The 20,751-nt window shown below is 35.8% G+C and overlaps 1 protein-coding gene across 3 annotated transcripts; it reads right to left on the reverse strand.

Annotated features, from left to right (window-relative positions):
• Positions 1–1,247: 1,247 nt before the first annotated feature.
• Positions 1,248–13,394, reverse strand: LOC117107637 (monocarboxylate transporter 13-like). 3 transcript variants are annotated; one of them, XM_033249345.1, is made up of 6 exons: positions 12,764–13,392; positions 7,951–8,247; positions 5,673–6,046; positions 5,277–5,502; positions 2,812–2,955; positions 1,248–2,685 (listed from the first exon to the last, which is right to left on the reverse strand). In XM_033249345.1, exons 1-6 carry the CDS (start codon positions 12,984–12,986, stop codon positions 2,480–2,482), a joined length of 1,470 nt encoding a protein of 489 aa, XP_033105236.1. In that variant the 5' UTR covers positions 12,987–13,392; the 3' UTR covers positions 1,248–2,479. The 3 variants fall into 3 exon arrangements, 2 of the variants coding, with proteins under 2 accessions (XP_033105236.1, XP_033105237.1); XR_004445264.1 differs by lacking the exon at positions 1,248–2,685 and adding an exon at positions 4,766–5,161 and having other exon boundaries at positions 2,818–2,955; positions 12,764–13,394; XM_033249346.1 differs by lacking the exon at positions 1,248–2,685 and having other exon boundaries at positions 2,818–5,161; positions 12,764–13,394.
• Between the last annotated feature and the right edge of the window lie 7,357 nt (positions 13,395–20,751).

Genomic DNA, 20,751 nt, shown 5'->3' on the forward strand with positions numbered 1-20,751 from the left:
TAATAATTTTTCTCTAAACAATTCAATAGTTTGAATGAGATTTATTAATTACTTATTATAATTTCCTTTTATTTCTTATGTATATTTATTTTTTTTAGAAAGTTTATATTGACAGACTTTTCTGATAGTTCTTCTAACTTCCTGATTTTTTGTCTCGATAGCTGAGTATTAATCTATAATCTTCTATGATGCTTCCAAACTTTCTCAAAATAAGAAGCAACAGCACACATTTTAAAGATATGAGCATCTTTAAATATTAAAGGCAAAATATTAATAGGCTAACTATTTTCAATATCATTTTGATGAACACTCTCCGTGAACTTTTAGCACTTCATATAAAAGCTTTAAAAACAAATACATATTTGATGATATTCTTTATGGTTCAGCATTACAACAGAATCAGCTAATTAATAACGTGCGATTTTTTTTTAAATTTTGTTGTACATCTTAAGTCAATGTCCTCCATTGTTTTACCATGACCTGACGTTACTATTATGTTTAGATATAATGGACCTCCGTTTTCTGTGCACACTTTTTTAATTTGAATGATAATTTATGCATATTGCATAAATACATAATGATAAAATAGTTTAGGGGCACTGTAGCACAGCCGTGTAACCAGACCTTTCCAGAGTGTCAAAGTTCACAAAGGGGTGTGGCTTAGCAGAAAGGTCGATTAGTTAGGAATACACGCTTTTATTTTTAGAAAATATAGAAATGAATCAAAACCACGTTCACTTTTATCATTAAAAAAATCACTTTTTAATGGTACAAAATACAACAGACTACTCTCAGTAGCATACATTGCCAAATCCTGATCAAAAACTTTTTTTTTTTGGCATTACACGTAATAAAAATTCTTTCATAGCACTAATAACTGTCTTCTTTAAAAAAGAAAATAAGAACTTCGTAACTATAATGAGGCCTAAAAATGCAAGTGTAGAATTTAGAAAACCTAAAAACACTTACATTGTACCGTAGGCGGAATCTTGGGTAGGAACCCCCTATAGGATTTTACGATTTTTATAGATTTTTTCCCTCTCTCAACTTGAAGCTATTGTATGATGTCAAGCTAATAGTCTATACACTTTTTTCTCAAGGTATTGCATAACACGCAATGGATTGTTTAAATCACATGTTATTCAACTTGGTATGCAGAACGACACCTGTATTTATATTTATTTATATATAATATACTATATATCTCTATATTTATGCATAATATGCATAAATATAGAGATATAGAGTATATTATATATAAATAAATATAAATATTATATATATTTATACATACATATATATTTATATATACATATTATATAAACATTTATTTATATATTATATATACATTTTTCTATAAAAAGTGTTTCCTTGTATTCAACGTTTTCCGTACAAAAATAATGTAGAAATGTACATTCCCTGACTAATATTAAGTGTTATTAATAAAGTATAGACCTGGGTGTAGGCCTACTTAAGCTTACAAAAGAGTGAGTTTATTTGATTTCCAATTCAAAGCACATTATTCATTTTAACATGTAATGTAAAATGTAATACACTCAACATCAACAGCAGCAGGAACATTATACTGTTCAATCAAAAACCTTAATGACGTCATATGCGATTCTACGTGCAATATTTTTCAGTAGCCGAACAATCCAACAACCGCCGAGAATTACTCCACTACAGGCAGGCTGCGCGGCTTGATGACGTAATTAAGGGTTTAGTTCGCAACACAAATAAATAATTTAAGTTTCTATGTTTTTCAACCGTATAGACAATAATGCACACTGTACGGTATATACCAAACTATACTGTAAACATAGAGCAATATTATACACGTACATCTATCTATATATTATTATATCAATAATTTTAATTATGTACTGTACATGAATCTCAAAATATGTATGACAAAATGAATGTATTTCTTTTTTACATTCTCTTACTCAGTTTCTTTACTTCGACTTTCATTATAAATTAATCCTGTTGCGCCTCTTATAATTTTCCATAAGAAGTAAATTTGTGCAATAAAACTAGTGTTTCTATATAAAAATTATACAGTCACAGAAATTGCTGGCTGTTTTTAGTATTGATGCGTCGCTATGTACCGCAAACGCGTTCAACAGTCACAGCAGAATTAGAGCCGATTAGGAATCTCTTGATGAAACGCTAAAATATTGGATGGACTCTCATGTTACATCGTACTCGTTTTAGGTTGGTACTGGATTAAGTTCTAAAGCATCGAATATCGTCATGTACAGTAGTTACATAAGTAACGTAGCGTTCTCAACGTGTCTGTCGTCAACGCTTACAAGTTTAATGTACGCGTGTACGTCAGAGCGTTTCATTCTAGTTGGCATCATAACACTAACTCTGAGCGGTTTAGATCTTCATGTATTTAGCTGATTGTTGACGCTTTATGACAATGTATTTCTGCAAATTCAACCTCTTCAGACAGGAGGTTTCATCAATAAACGCGTCATACTGTTGTTATATAAGTGTCGACAACCGTAATCTCTTCAAAAGTGAAGGCAGTAGGGTGGTCACTGAAGAATTCTCCGTGAAGTCGATGACGACGCCGTTTTCGATAGAGTAGAACGGAATTGAATATTGCAGCCATTACATGTAACCCAACACATACGTAGAAAGACAGATCGTATGTCCCAGTTGCCTCGAACATCATTCCTGTTAGGGATAAAATAATAATATTATTATTAAAATAATAATAATAATAATAATAATAATAATAATAATAATAATAATAATAATAATAATAAGGAAATAGGAATAAATAATTACGAGTCAACCTACCTCCTACACCGGTAGCAAAGAGGCTACCAACACCGAAACTACTGACTGCCATCGTACAAGCCTGGACCTTTGACTCGCTCGGGAAGACATCGACACAGAAGGCGTACTGGTAACATAGAGTAACGGCTCTTGCCAGACTTAGCACTAATTCCAGAAAGAAGATAGAATTGGAGAACAAAAGAATCCGGTTAAAATCATAAATAGTGGTATTAAATGTTTCCCACGTTACCAGAAACGAAGGGAAACATTCAGAAGCTCGGTAAAACCAAGCCCACGACATCAAAACTTATTCCATCTGTGAAAACACATGATCATTATGCAGATATAAATTAAGTCTTTCATTTTTGGGCCAGTATAGACATCGTATTATGAATTTTCTGACCAATAGATTCCCAATGCGTATCTTGAGATTGATAGTGACAGAAAAAAATAATTCAATATCCATGAGATTAAATAATGCATATTCATAAAATGAAATATGTATATTTATCCGGCAGAACTATATAATCTGACCTAAATCAAACATAAATACAATTCACATCCATAAATAAAAGGTAAGTTCTAGAAAGAAAGAAAATCAAATGTACGATAGTCAATATGGATAGATTAAGAAATAAAGACAATTACAAAACATTCATCACTTGGTATGAAATATATATCTTCAAAACATAGGCCTAATTCGGTGCTACCGTTTTTCGAAAAAAAAAAAAAAAAAGAAGAAGATATGCCTGGTGACATCTGTACAAAATTGTGTAGGCAATTGGCGTCCATCGCGAAAAGTTGTTGAAAACAAATCTTTTGATGATGTTTACTAGGCCTACTATTTTTTACAGAAATATTTTCACAAAATTTGCTAGACGCATTACGGTACTTAAATTTAAAATGCGTGTCGATAATAAGCCCTAAAAAAGGTTTAACTGCGCATGACTTTGTCATAGCTCATTGTAGTTTAACGGTTTATACTAAAGTTTTTCATTTTATAAAGTGTTTAAACAGCTCTTGATTTTTACGGTATAGCAGGCCTATCCGAATCTTTAAAAACTGTTATAGCTCTATAAAGTGCAAATACATTCGCCGTATGCTCTGTTTGTTATCATAGATTGAATTTCGACATAGCCATGTGCAGCTAAAACAAGGCCTTATATAGTTAATTTATATTACCAATGGCATGTATAGACCATAACGTAGACACCTAAGTTAGGCATACACCACATGTAATAAATTATGTTAAACCCATGCGTTTGAAATAATGTAATGTCATTCGTTGTTAATTTTCAGTCGGTTAATTTTGTAAGGGCAATCTGATTCGACCAAACAACGCCCAACGGGTTAAAAAAAATCTGTTGTGTATTTTTCAATGTTAGGCCTACATGCATTCGCAAACGAAAATAAGTTACTGAGTTAATCACCAGCAATGCAAATGGAGATGTCGTAGCATATTGCCTCGTATGTGTTCGTGGGGACTATGGCAGTTCATGGGGTCATGAGAGTCAATTGGAGTGTTTAGCTATAGGATTTACTAATGGGAATGGACAATTAGGTCGTTGTGCATTATGGAATGAATTCGACCATGGCTTACTGCTGAACGTTGTCAATCAAATTAATAACAAATGTTTGATATATTATTACATTATATGAAATATTTTGTAAACGCCAAGTGCATGCAACTGTAAAGAACTATTATATTATAAAAAGAAATGTAGGTCCTATACTGGTGAGCGAGTAATCCTATGAAATGTGTTGTTGAATAGATTTCAGATTTAAGGGCCTTTATCAGTGATATTTAAAATTGTTTCGCAATTACGAATTCAAATATGTTAAGTGGGTCAAATTGAATTTTCAATGTAATATTTCACAGCAGACATTATATTTTGTTCGTTTTAGGATCCTTTCAAATCTGTCTAAACTATGAAAAGCCAAGTGTGTCAGAAACACACGCTTTTCACACGGTTACCTCGTAACGGTGATTGTGCGGTGGTGAAAAATGATAGTCGACGTCATCGGAAAAGTCGATTTTATGAAGGTGGATTAGCAAAAGTCAACTCTATGGTAGTAGGCAATTCTTGTTGTGGTGGCGGCTTCAACATCTGTATCACATACACAGCTGGTTAGTATTGTCATCCTCATGCCCCACCGTCTCTTTAGCCACATTCTGTCCTACGTCTTTCACACCATTTGACATCAAAACTGATTACGTCATAGTTAAAGTTCAGTGATCATCTGTCTGGGATGTAGTGACATGATTTTCCTTATGGATGTGTGCGACACGCGAGAGTGGTGGTCAGTTCGTAAACAGGATTTAGTATTGGTGCTTTCCCCCACGGACCCCAACTGTTATATCCTGTAATAACTTTCAAAAGAAGAAAGAATAAGATGTTTAAGGGAAAATATAAACATGGTATTAGTAAAATCAACCTTAGATTAGGCGCAAATGCAATGCAGAGCATGCCAGCATCGAGCCTTACCTGAATAGCAGATCGCCACGCTTGTGAAAGTCGTGGCGAATGGTAATGATGCAATCGGAATTGCGCCGATTAAGCAGGCCAAGATGTACATGCCGGCAACGCTGATCGGCAGTTTCCCGCCTATCAATGTAATGACCAGGCGGCCGAGCAGATCGGCTCCACCCATTATACCGATTGCAGCCGACCCTTGGTCGTCGCTGAAGCCTACAGTTTTCATATAACTAGCCTGGAAGAAAGCAAAATGATATATGAACAGAATATAATTTTGTAAATTATTCATATAACTGACTTTTTTTTGCAGCATCAAATAAAAGTAATAAAATCAACAAAGAAGAATATAATAAAATTCATTAAAACAATATCAACGATATGCTTACAAAAGGCATGTACACTTACAAGATTTACATAACTGAATACAACTGCGATCCCCATTCCAGTGTAACTAAAGATAACAAGCCAACACTCAATTGTCGTAAGAAATTTAATAAATTTTCTAGAGAAAGACTTGGATTCGTGTTCCTCAAACACAACTTCAAGGTAGACTTTCTTTGTGTCTGTATAGACCTCTGCTTCCAGTTTCTTGGAAGGATAGGCCTCTTCAATGTTCTGGACGGTTTTGTAGTCTGCAGTTGAGTTCCTCGGCGGTGACTTCAAAAAGGCACAGCATACTAAACCGACAGGTAAAATGATAGCAGCCATAACTCGTAGAGCACCACGCCAACCAAGTATATTAAACAAAAATTCAAGGATCTGCGAAGTTGCCATGATGCCTACAATAAGAAAAAATACATTAATTACTTTTCAAAAAAACTCATAATAATGATAACAATATAATAATAGAATAATGATATTATAATTATGGCTAAGCACCGAATAACAACCAATAATCAATCTTTTGCGCATAACTATATCGAAGGAGTAATAAAGAGTTTTATTAATTAAAATTCAAGTGCACATAAATATTGAAGGTCAATATATGTATATAATAAAAAGTGTTATTAATTAACAGCTATTGAAGATTAGCTGTTGCAGAGGCGAATTTGGCAACAGTATATCACCAGGTCGAGAAGAGTAATTATTGTGAATGTTTGCTTATGACCTTCGACATACATGTAAGTATACGCACTTGAAACTACAAGAAGATGCATTGCAGAAATGGCGATCCAATTAAATACAGGCACGTACACATGAAATATGGTTACGTATGAGAGAAGTAGCTTTATCTTAGCAATATTTTTGAATTGTTCAATACAACAATGACTGAAGATTAGGATCTTTGGCCTACACGAAGGTCAGAGGCAGGCGGTGATAACCATATTTAATACCGTATGAAATGCCGGCTGGGAAAGAGACAGTCAATGACACCAATTGAAGCCTATTTTATTTCTATCAGGGGCACTCTTAGGGTAACATTATTATGCAGCAAATAAACTATGGGTTTTAATAGTTATATGAAGCTTACATTACAAGGGGAAACTGTTGAGTCACCAAGGGTCACTGCAGGCATTAAACTAGATCTGGAATTATTGGCCAACATAATCACCTCTACCGTTTACGGGCTAAATTATGTCTGTGAAGAGGCCTACTTGAAATAAGCTGTTATATAAATATCATCGAGTGATAGTCTAATAGTGTTCCGAGTCCGACATACATTGCTGTGGTTTTGAAAGTGTGAACGAATAATGACTACAGTAATTTCATTATTGATATATTGATCATAAATTGCAGTTCTCTGAATGTCATTATAAAAATTTGCATACAATAGAAGACCCATCATATAATTATTGATAAATTCCAGTTCTTCTTTATCGACTGCCATTAGATAGAACAATTTAATCTGTGCAAGTGTTATTATTATAATATTACATGTGCTGGTAGAGGCTTGCAAAAGAATCAGTCAACACTAACATTTTAGGTTCTGTGCTGCTTCGCTATGAATATTCCGCCTCCTTGCGACAGAATAAGGAATTGTAGTAAGCCCGGTCGGAAAAAGGCCCACGGCAAGACTGATTCGCCAAACGGTTTAATTCGATAGTTTTGTAGTCTATTAAAGATATCTTTTATTGGTAAGAGCTAAATAGAGTACGGTATGTTTTTCAGCTATTACGATAAGTTGTTAGTTTTATAGTCGATCTAAAAAGAAAGGGGCATTATACTGCTTTAGATTTAAGCTTTAAGACACCGTTTATGTTAAGCTTCGTCCAGACATTTTCTTTGACAAAAAAAAAACAAAAACAAAAACAAACAAGAAAAAAAAAACAAAAAAACAAACCTGTTGTATGCCCATATATAGTCATTATGTGCCTATATTATGGTCATGATGTGACGTTATCATGACCATATTTAGGCATGTCACATGTTTTTTGTCGAATAAAATTTCATAATCTGCACAGGACCAGGACTTACACTAAAAACAAAGATATTTTGATCGTACACGCGGTAAAAGCGTCCGCCGAGGCAGCAGTGGCACAATATTTATGAAGCCTGCTTTCCATACAAATCGCTGTCGCCGACTCCTTTGGCGACGCTGATTGGTCAGTTGATTCAGAGAGCGTTCCCATAGCGTCGGGTACAGATACGCTGTGCAAGGATTACAATGAGGGCGCTGTAGCGGCTGTGTAGCGATTCCATGGAAACCAGGCTCCACGCGCGGCGCGAGCACACTATAACTTACCAGCTCCAGTTCCGGTGATGGCCAAACCAGTGGCTTTTGCGCATTTCCTTTCGTCGAAGTACAAAACGATGAGACTAAGGGACGGATGCTGTATAAAATTGGTACCTAATCCGAAAACGATGCTATAACTGAAGAAAATGTACTTGATAGATGGCATAAATGACGTTACTAACAGTCCTATGGAGCACATAACGAGACCAAGGGCTACTATACCCCGATAAGTTATCTTCTCTGCTAAGAAGGTTGACAGAGGTGACGGAAGAGTTAGCAAAGCGATCGCCAGGCACCCGATCCATCCTGTAAGAAATAATAATAATAATAATAATAATAATAATAATAATAATAATAATAAAATTAATAACAATACTGAATTATAACAATAAATGATGGTGATGATGATGGAGATTATGACGATAACGACGATGATGATAGAGACGATTTTGATAATGACGACAATGATATGGTAGTAACCGAAAGGTCCACTGATTAATCTCAGATAAGATAGTATAGTACATACTCCAAGTATCGAAATGCACGCCGTCGTGTCGTGCATTTTGATACCTGAAGTATGTATTATACTATCTTATATGGTAGTAAATTCACGAATTACCAAGTGGACGTTTTGAATTTTTACACTACATAGCCTACTTATTGCAATTTGTTGTCGTTATTACCAGCATGGGAGTTCGGCCCGTTTCATACACTGGCACCGCACTGTGGCTGCCGTGAGGCGGATGCCTAGGGGCCAGGTAAAATATTAGATCAACATTAGTAGTCCATACTCTTCCAGTTTTAATTTTGTACATTTTGCTTTCATTGAATACCGGTTAAAATCCTGCACATAATAGAACCATTATTATTAAATACTAACATATGTTGCTTTAACAATGTCACCTTGTAGTTGTAATCTAAGGTAGAGATTGTCATCGAGATCAGATACGAGTTGTGTTATATTAACTATATTATCAACCCGAAAGCTTCAGGTATTTAGACAATAGAATAACAAAAGATATGTGACCTTGGAATTTGTTGACAGAAAACGTGACATTGTTGCTTTTCCAGGGGAAGCTACAGAAGACCAGAACATTTAGATTTAGCTAAATTGTTCCAGGTAAATCACCAAAAGCGGCGTCAAAGCCAGAGCCAGATACATGATAAAATGTAGCATTTTGTCGATGGTGGTGTGAGTGGTGTTATTCCCTGTTTCCACCCGCACACAGGCCACAAACCCCCGGGCTCTCCTCTATAACTTCTATGTTTATCACAGGTACGATATACCCAAAAGATTGAACTTTATCAGAAAACAAATTGATAGATTTAAAATCAAGTAGGATCAAGGCATGGTGCAAAATGAAATTTGAATGATAATTTCGAAAATCATCCTTTGACTTTGGACAAATAATCCGCAACAATTTTGATATGGTAACAGTTCAAAAGGCGCGCCGCGGCCGCGGTACCAAATCCAACGAAATCCTCCATGGCGACATTCCTATACAGCAGCTTAGGACAGGGGAGGATCCAGTAGGGGGAGGGGGTACAGGTGGAACGTGCCCCCTCCCCGTTTTGCCACTAAATTTTAAAAATGTCAATGCATATTAATGTTATGTGCTACTCATCTATTCTGAAACTGTTGTCCGCCCCCAACCCCCCCCCCCTCCTTGTTTCAAAAATTATGCATCCGCGAGGGCTTGGGACAGATTTATTTCCTTTTTTTATTAATAAAGGGAGGGTCTATTTGTTTATACAGGGGTTATAAGGCCGCGAAGACCTAGACCGGGAAAATGGACAATTGTTACGGTACGATTCCTTTTCTGTTACAAAATTTGTATAAGCATTTTTAGTTTATTTTATTGTTATCATTTTTATCAGGTCTATAGTAATTTTTGAATATGTTTTTTTATGATTGTATATTCGTGCTTATAATACTGTATTTCAATGTTTATATTATATTTGAATTATGTATATAGAATTATGATATTGTATATTCGTCGTAGTCCTGAGGAGCGCTGAGCCCCTCGACAGTAGATTAATCTTTTACTTTTGGGAATCCTGCCACATGACAATTATATTCTTATATATTATGGCGCAATAAATGAAAAGAAATGAATGAAAGAACATGTGTTAGGCACACTGCTAATCCGACTTGATTTAAACAGCGATAGTTTTACGTAGCCTCTTGGCCAGCATGCATTCTCTTGGCCCCTGGCCAAGACGTCTAGCCTTTGGCACACACGACCTACCCTGGGTGATTTCCAGGGTTTATTTTTAGAAAATTTCAGTCTAGGAATTACTGCTTAAAGTCAGGAACTGGTAGACAGTCAGCTGATGCGAGTTTCATTTTGATCTCAACGTCCAGCGCATTACTTTATAATATATTATGGCAATCCGATTCTTCAAATAAGTTTGCAGGCCATAGGTTATGCAAACTAACTTCGCCACCTATCCTTGGACAGAAGAGATGAGCAAACGTAGAAATAATCGCTTCATCCTTGACACGAGATGAGCAAACATGGCATATCTGCAAGGCCTTGACGACTATATGGTTCGATTTGTTTTATAAGTACAGATATTAAGGGGTCAATGGTTGTTAGTAACTTCTGTCTCTTAAAGGAGTGTGGGCTTATCTATGGCCAGTAGATGACAGGGTTGAAACAAGGGTCATTAGCTGGGGAAAGAAAAAATTGATATCAAATTTTCCATTTGGGGCACCTGGAGAGAGAACCCATTTTTTTCTATGGACTTGCACCCCCTCCCCCATTACGTCCTCTATACCGGTACACCGTGGGGCTATGACTTGAAAGTGGCACAATTCACGTATTACACATGTCAGGAAATATTATTGATCGGCAGTGCGCCCTCTCTTCCAAATAGAGTACTCATGCATTTTTCTGTAAAGAGTCATGTTCACGGAACCAATGGCTTAACGTTCCATCCGAAGAGTTAATTAAAATAACAAATTTTAGCCAAGGAGGCAAAGGTAGATATTGACATTTGTCGAGCCAGGGATGAAATCCGACGTTCCAAGGCTGATCTCGCAGCTTCTCTAAATCTACTATATTATACTATTTTAGGTCCAATGCATCTTTGTTCAAGTTTCATACATTCCGTGTGTGGCTTCAGTAGTCTGACTCTGAGACTGAATGTAGGCCTAATCAAAGATATAATATGACCCATGGTCTTTTGATAATGGCGTACAGGTATGTGTTATTAGCTACCATCAGTAGTCCTGGCAATATGCAGTAATTTGCCTGTGTAGACTTCAGGAGTCACAGGGGCCAAGCGTCACGAATTCTCTCCCGGCCTTCCTCGTTTCCAAGAAGAGCAAGGCTATGCGGTTGGAGACAAGGCTGGCTCCAGCAACGATTTGCTACAAATAGTTAGATATTAATAGCAACAGAGTCCCATTTGCCATAGTCTGTCTCGAAAGCCCCACGGATTAATTTCTCTTCAGGGCCCACCGTGTGAATGTGTGGGTTGGTTCGAGTAGGGAAACTACAAACGACCTCCTTTTCATTAAGAAATAATGATGTGGCAATCGAAGGATTATGAAAATGTGAAAATGAGATCTTATGATAGCACACAATGGAAAATGAAACGGAACCCGCATGATTTAGGGCCGCTGCGCACGCCTCATCCATGGTTTTGTGTTAAATACGCGTTGTGCGGTGTTATCAAGAAAAAACGTGAGGGGATTTTGGTAAAAGCGCCGCATTTTTGGTTCAACAGCGCAGCGATTGATCATGTCTTGCGCAGGCCTGATCGTTACATAACACCCTTCAGAACCATCACTCAGTAGGTATGTCTTTTAATTAAGGATAAGGTCTTATACCGGTACAGTACTTTATTGCTCGGCTCAGTAACTTTTTTTGGAAAGTTCGGTTGTTACAGCTACGAGCGTTTTATATGAAGGTCGTGGAATTATGGAAGCTCAATATAAACAGCTGCAATAATCTAATATGCAGCAATATGGAAATAAGCCTACCTATGACCATGGCAGCGCTATCAAAATTAATTAAGCCCCTCGCTAAACGTTGTCAATGGTGTATCTAGGCCTTGGACATCCTGTAACATTAACAACGATCCCTGCCTTTTCAGATGGATTAGCTTATATATGTGGTAAAATGAATGGGAAATAGAGAGGAAAACATTCCAATAACACTTGACTTTGAGAAAGTGTAAGACAGCGATGAATAACAAAAGAATTCATATGCTGGAAATAAGTTGCGCAATACAACAGATTGAGGAAACTGCAATGCTGATGCACTCAAATGGACGCAATTTCTATGGTCTATTAAGTAGACATCCTTGGACTTGGTCAATGCGCTGACCTATTGAATTATAGCCTACCGTTGCAAAACATCTCATAAGTCAACAATACAATACGTAACACTCTAGCAGTAACGGCATACTGTTATCAAATGAGTTATTCCAAAAAAACAAAAGTGTACAGAATAACTAGTCCTTTGGAGTTGAAAATAATGGTGCATAAATACTTAGATTGTTTGGTTTAAACTTCTCTTACATACGTTATAGTTGAATAAAAGGATAAGGCTATTATTAACCACATGACTTAAACCACTGGCAGGACCAAAGTAATTGCTTTTAATTTTCGTTTTGTGCGACCTGTCCTTTCTCTTTTGTGCGCGTAAATAAAATACTGTGTTATTGATCGATTTAAGTAAAATCGGCGATGATGTAATTGTAATACAAATTACAATATTAGACAATTTACCTAATAACCGTGCATCCAAAGAGTGTTAGATGTTACGCAATGTCTGTGATAATCGACAACAGGAAATTGTCTCACTCTTACCTGTTTCGCCAGCACCGCTGTCGAATTCCTCTTGTAATCGAACAAATAGAAGATTGTAGTTGTATAGCACACCCAGAACAGGTATGTACATAATTGCCGACACAAACACAATCGCCCATCCCTGGTACTCCTGCAACAGTTTTTGCGTCCGTTTGGAACATTGTGCAACACAGTTTGTTTCTAGATTTTCTGGAAAGACCTTACTATCTATGTTCTTCCCCATTCAAAACCCCTCACCGATCCCTCCACAGTAGTATGTACCCGATCCCCTGTTCAACGGAGAAGCGAGATAACTAGAAACTGAATCTTCTTGATGGGCAAACGTTCAGCCGTGATACACTGTAGGCGAACTTCAACACCACCCGTACGAATAGAGTATTACAGTTTTCTGCAGTAACAGCTGATCGGATGTAAACAATACATTTGACAATCAGCGATAGCGGACTGTATATCAGTGGTTGTCAGACAAGGCTAACAGACGCGCTTTTCACTCAATATACCCGATCAAAATGCTGAGGATGCGTTTTTATATCTGAATCCACACTCAATATGTATATTCGTTTCTTTGCCTGCTTGTGTCTTCTCTCGCTGCTACCTTCGAATAATATAAGCAGGCGACTTGCTACGTTTAGCCAACCGAGACAATAACATTATGCGCACTGTCTTACTGCGCATGCCGGTTTTGACCGGTTTTTATCGGAAGAATCGACACAATCGCCCGACTCACTGGTTTACGGGGTATTGTTATTCTCTACATTGCATGTCGAAATTGATTTGAAATCACTCAATTACTAGATATAATTATATTACAGGTAACCGTCTGTGTTTGGTGTTTAAAGACGATATTGGAGTCTTTTAAAATCAAAGGCACCACAATATAGGAATCGTTATCAACATCGACATCATCATCATCATCATCATCATCATCATCATCATCATTTTCGTCAATTCAAACAACTTAACTCAACGTAAAATTTATTTATCTTTTGATTTATGTACAGTTTTCAAAGAAACAGATAAATAATAATTTTGGAAGAGGCGAAAACCCAAAAAGCAAAGCTTGTGAGGGCTGCCTGAATCAAAACGAAAATAATCAAAATATTGTAATGTATAGAGAACATGCTGGATCATCATCGTCACCAATTTTCATCATAGGACACACTATTATTCCCTTATTCACTCTAACTTTGTCAAATTCACTTTTCCCTGATTTGTTATTAGGCCTATTTTATAGAATGGAAAAAATGCCGGCACGGATAAGCCTGCTGATAAAAAGTAAAAGGTTAAAAATTGAACCCTTGTATGATTCCAATTTTGTAGTCTCTCTCCAATGAAAGATAGCTTATGGGACGCCGGGGTTTCCATTGTCTTTAGCATCTTTAGTCTCTAATTAGAATAATAAAGATAAAAGATATTCTTTAATAGGGCCTATGGTCCTATCTTTAATTGGAGTTACAGGTGGGCTTTAATTGGAGGGAGTCTTTAATTAGATGGAGACGTAAGCATCATCGAGTGTCAAATAATCTGGTTTTATTTTTAGCATTTAATAATAATAATAATAATAATAATAATAATAATAATAATGAAAAATTACCGTCATCTGCTCACTGAACGGTTCACTGCACACTTATGAGTCAAAACGGGACCCCCTTTTTTCACAAAATCGACTTATTTTGAATGGTTTTACTTGACAATCTGAGGTGATCAGATTAGAAAACTAGACATTTTAAGCTTTCGTTTATAATCATCTATACATTTTTGCAATCAATGCAAAATTGAGTGATCATCCATCTCTTTCAAAGTTTATGTTGTGTAAGAACATACTAATTGCTACTGCTTCTCATCTTTGGGATGAACGGTCAATTGTAGCTCATAAATTAATCGTTCGCCATACACGTCTCATGCTAATTGGTTTAGAAACCAATGATCATTTTTTTTGTTCACATTTTCTGTTCAAAATCGTCACCCTGTTTTACCAGTTGGTCAAATGACGTCATGCGCTTTGTGTGAGCGCTATTATAGCAAACATTGATTGTGGTTTGTGGTGAGTGCGTTCATGCATACGATGTAATCAAATTTAGCCGATTGAGTTTATGCTGAAATACAGTAGACGAAAAGTTTCATTATGAGGGCCAATAATATTTTCAGCAAATAAGATTGTCGTTCAGTAGTAAGAAATCATTGAATAAAACTGATTTTTTTTAGTCTATTTTAAAAGGAAGAGAACTTAGGCTTACTGATCTTGGTTGCTTATATAGTGGCAGGCGACGAGTTTAAACGATTGATTCCGTGCAGCCAGTGCTACCAACTTATCAAATAATATTTTGTTCTAAGCCTGATTAAAATATGGTTGGCATTATGATATATTTTGAATGTAGTACAACTAAAATAAATAAGCAAAAGACTTGTTTTGTTTTAGTGTTAACAGTAAGCCTGGTACAATTATGGTTCTAGATACAAGTTCGGCTCTTTGCCAACGCGCGGAATATGTTTATTTAAATCAAGGAGGATAACATCAGGGATATATACAGTTATGTCTATAATATCACGAATTGGCAAGACTGAAATGGCATGATGAGGCCCAGATGGTGATTTTAATCAAATCAAATTAAGTAATTGCAAAACTTATCAACATATTACAGTAACCGGGGCGCATTTTGAGGAATGAATTGGTCTAGGCCCATATTATTGAGACGGCAGTACAGTGAGTGAGGCTTTATATTATCGTATAGAGGGCGTCCTATTTAACCCCTACGAATAAATATGATCATGTCATAGACTTCAAAATTGAAAGTGAAAGTAGCTGCTCCGATGTTTGAAATTCTAATTTAATCGGTTTAGAGTGTCACTTTTCAAAAATTACTAGGTTTATATTTTTTCCCCCTCCCCGACGAGGGCGCTGGCCTCCACCACCAACTGGCTCCCCCATTGCTAAAACTGTAAAGTATTGGCATAGGCCTAACTGTAGCTACAGAAACAGTTTAACTAACTTGCCATATTTTGCCTATGATATATATATTCCACAAGTAGGCCTAAATTCTACTATTAACGTAGTGTTTTTTGTTTGTTTTTGTTTTTTGTTTTTTGTTTTTTTTTTTTTTTGATGAAAATTTCGTGTGCGTTTATTCATAATTATTCACATTGAAAAAGTAGTTTATGCAAATTTCGGTAAAAGTATAGGCTGTAGAGAAGTGCATGTTTATAGATTGATTTTAGTTTACTTTTGTACCTTAAGAATGTAGATTTCAACCAAATACAGTAGGCCTATCTAATAGGTCACCTAAATGTAACCGAAAGCCTATGGTCGTTTGAAGGTATAAATAAAAGGAAGCCGCATCGGTGATATAAATCAATGGCGGATCCATGAATTCAAAATAGAGGGGGCCCAGACAGGGACTTTCACAGATGGGGAGTCTAGACAACCTCAGCCCCACCATAGTTGGGGCAGAGGCAAGAACATTTATGATTATGGAACTCTAGATGGCCAGAAATGACCACTATCAGACCTAAATTTGATTTAAATCCTTTTTTACTCAAGTTCTTTAAATTATTTTGAAAAACGTAAAGGGGGGGGGGGGGGAATGGTGGTGGGAGCCTTTCATTAAGTATTTCGCTCTGCGTGGTGGTCGTCAGCTGTCTAACCCGTCAATAGTACGATAATTAATTAATTATTTTAAGGAATAGGAGTAGTTTAGTCTCATTGTTATTATTTTTTTATTTTATTGTTATTATTTTATAATATATATTAATAATAATAATAATAATGACTTCATTTAATAAAGCGCAAAACAATATCCATTAAAAGTGTTCATCGGCGCTGTACAGAATTTAAAATATTCATAGATCAACATACACTTTAAACATATGAGAAATATACATTAAAAGCTAATAGAAATGTTTGAAACCAATAATCATCACAAAATCACAATACCATTTAACACATCAAAAATCTACATTGAAATAAAAGAAAACGCGACATTATTTCTTTGTAAAGCGCATAGGGGCAATGTGCAATATGCGCTATATAAATATAACATTATTATTATTAATATCTAAACCGTTGTTTTTTGCTTAAATACTGAAATATTTTTCAATATGGGGGAGTGGGTCATTTTACAGATATTGCTTGCTCGACGTGCGACAGTTCGGGAACTTTGATGATTTCTGATGGCAGTGGTGGCGCCAGGACCTGCCCGACGGGAGGGGCTAAAGGCCCGACAGGGGTGGGGTGGCTAGTGGAGCGAATCGAGTCTCACTTGGCTGGGGCCAGGGGGGCCGCCCAGGGCCCCCGGTGGGGTCCAGGGAGCGACGCCCCTGGAAGCCACGGATATTTGATGATTTATGGCGAATTTTTATTACTTATTTGATAGGCATCGAGTTACTATAATATGACTTCATGTAGGCTGTGCTTTCTAATGTTGAAATCAGCTTCCAAAACCAAAACATTTTGAATAAAGCAAGAAACAAGGAGTATGCAATGTAACCATCTAATTTATTTTCAAATCCCGGTCATTCTTGAAAGTGAAATTCTATATTTTGGAAATTTTGCATGAAATCTGTCAACCACGCTGTCATGGTCGAGGTTGCTTCACCTATCACGATGTATTCCAACCATCACGATGCTATCTAAATGAGCATTTGTCATAACAGAACGCAAATTATTTTTAATGAGTCTCTCATTGAATTATTATTATTATTATTATTATTATTATTATTATTATTATTATTATTATTATTATTATTATTATTAAGAGACAGGTCCACGGGCCACATGTGGCCTGACAGCAATTTTTTATTTAAATTTAATTTTAAAACTGTATGTATGGCGGCCTGCCTAATATGGCCCGGTCTATCAACTGTAAATAGTAATACCGTATTAAAACTGCATAAAGTGTTGTTATAGAATCAATGCACTGCTTGAAGGGTTTTATAAGCACATAGGAATTGTCAAATTATCATTATAAATTTTCCGAAGTTTGCGAGCGGCCCTCAATGTGTAATAATTTGGCCTTGTCACACATTTTTATACCCACCCCTGGTGTTTGTCACACAGACCACCTCTGACTTACACCTGTCTCTTATACACATCTAGATGTGTATAAGAGACAGTTATAATTATTGTTGTTGTGATGATGAAAATTTAACACAAACAATATGGTGGCTAAACGAATATTATTACATGTAAATATTTTTTTTATATTTGTTTGTTTCCCCGACAAAATGTATCTATGCTTCCCCGACCGGGGGGCTATGCTTCCCCGACGGGGGTGGGGGGGGGCTATAGCCTCCCCCAGCTCCCCCTCTGGCGCCACCACTGTCTGATGGTCTCCCTTGATTTGCGAGAGCCTATGGTTATTTTTAGTAACACATAGGGCAGACATAGGCCTATACGTAATTGACCTACATACCAATTGTCTGCAGGGTATCGTCACGTGTCAGCTGGAGTGTCACGCGATGATGTAACCGAACTATGATTGAGATGTCTCTTGATACAGTACTTGTTTTTAACGTAATAATGAAATCTGGTAATTCCGGCTAGAAACCAATTATGACATCAGGTTATGAATAAACTTTACGCCTAGTCTAAAGATGTTTAAAATCTGGAAGTAATCACCTTCTGAATCGATTCCTCATTCTAAAGGATCAAAGTCCTTGTTATAACTCCTGAGACGCAGTTTGCAACAATGATTCGGCAGCAAAGGTGGGAGAGGGGAATATGTCAGATGTGTGAAAACTTGAAATCTTATTAATGTATGACAAATTAACATGACAGACTGTATATTATAGTAAAGAGTTTAAAAAAAACAACTCCCAAATTAATAATAATAATGATAGGCCTAATAATAATAATAATAATAATAATAATAATAATAATAATAATAATCATTAACATTATCGTTATCATTGAATCATTGAATTATCTCTTGTGTTCGAGTTTTAAAAAAACACCCTTTATAAAAATCATCATGTATTTACCAATTCTTAAGCATTGTTAGAAGGTTTTGTCATCCTATTCTATGAAGTTAAACGTTTATATTTATTTAACGTATTTACTTCCCGTTCCATTTGTATTTTATGACGAATACTTTTTGAAACGTTTTACATAGTTTTGTATGGGCGATTGTGCCTGGGTCCGGGTTCAATAAATTCCTGTCAATATTACAGGTCTCACGACCAACAAGGACCAATAAATTTTAAAATGCATATGAATCTATTAAAATATTCAGATTAACATAATACATTTTAATATGTTAATCTATTATAGATTAACATATTAAATTTTAATTGTTAACAATGAAACTCAATTTAGTGCAGTTGATAAAACGAATCTGGTAGGTCGACTCCCCGGTCCTCTCTAAGTGCAAAAAGACGGTTAGTGTTTTTGGAACATTTCGGTCAGTGGCGGACCCAAGAATTCGAAATTGAGGGGACCCAGAGAGGGGATTTCACAGACGGAGGGTCTATACTTCCCCTAACCGCGGCTGTGCCTACCCCCGAATCCCTTACTGTCGGATCTTTTATAGTTTCATCAAGGTTTCATGCAATTAACCATAGAGCTGTGTTTGAACATAATATATATCATTTTAACATAAAGGCCTCTACATATGCATTCAGTATAATAAAAGATAAGACATTTATCGTATTTCTGAAAGATAAGAAAAAGAAAAATTTGATTACCAGAATTAAGGCCTGTTTACACTATGACGATTAGATCAAAAATAAAAAGCTAAAAATCAATTATAGAAAATAAAAGAAATAAGAAAAGTGTTCACTAGCAGGATTCGATAACGATTTATCATTTATACAATAGAAAAATAAAATATATATTCACAAATCAAATGACGACAAATAATGGGAAAACGATAAAGTGGTAGTAGTAAAAACGATTTTATCGTTTTCTTTTGATTATGAAGTCGTTTTATTTGATTTTTGAAATCGTTATAGTGTTAACAGGCCTTTACCGTACCATACTTTCTTTTTGCACGAGTGACACTCATATAGTTCCATAAAGTTTGAAGGAGGTAAAATCATTGTCAAGAGAAAGGATTGTTTTGTACCGGTTTAATTTATTGCGCAAAGACGAAAAACTTAAACGCAATTACGTCAAGGAGAGTCATCAGCGCATGCGCAACACAATTGTGCCAAGTATCTGCGCATCATGCACGAATACGTTAGACTTGGGCTGGATTGGTGGTGAGTTGCTTGCCTTCCAATCCCAGGTACTGGGTTCAATTCCTGTCAATGTTACAGGTTTCAAAACAAAAAAGAACTCTAATTTTACGTATAAATCGTGTTTGTCATGTGAAAGAGAATTTTATTGGACAGTGATTAAGTTCGTTTTTAGCAATAGTCAATGCCAAACATAATTAATGAATAAGAAATTAATAAAAAAAATAATAATTCTAGTCTGAACTAAGGAAGTGATATGGGTCAAATGTACATTAGGTCACGATATTCCAGTTCGTCTCGGGGTCACGTTGTCGCGCAAGTCTCCCTAATAAACTAATCAACGTACACACACCTTCAATAATTCACGTTAATGAATTACCGTACAGGGTCAGCTTTCTGACTGATCGTCTTCATCTTGCGCAATATATCCAGATTTATTAATAAGGCTTGTGATCATGCCGATCTAGATGACAAATTTGATGTCAATGTGATATATATATAAATAGACCTGTGCTTATAGGGGGAGTTCAAACTTCGTTCACACATCGTTTCCATAATATTATAATATAATGTAGGCCTATATTATAGTATATTATACCGGCAGACCTACTATATATAAGGCTGCAGAGGAAGTTAATAAATTTACGTCAACAAATAAGCACGCTTTATTATTTATAGTTTAATTAATCTTTCATTTCTCGTTTCTAATAGGGAAATTAAAAAAAACGTAATTATTATTTTTGTTTGTATTCGCAAACTGTTACGCTAGAATACTTAAACCTATGTAGGCCTATGTATATAATTATAATGTATATATA

This window comes from Anneissia japonica, unplaced genomic scaffold, assembly GCF_011630105.1.
Source record: "Anneissia japonica isolate Jap-2015-1 unplaced genomic scaffold, ASM1163010v1 scaffold5330_len1712360_cov203, whole genome shotgun sequence".
Classification (NCBI taxonomy): domain Eukaryota; kingdom Metazoa; phylum Echinodermata; class Crinoidea; order Comatulida; family Comatulidae; genus Anneissia; species Anneissia japonica.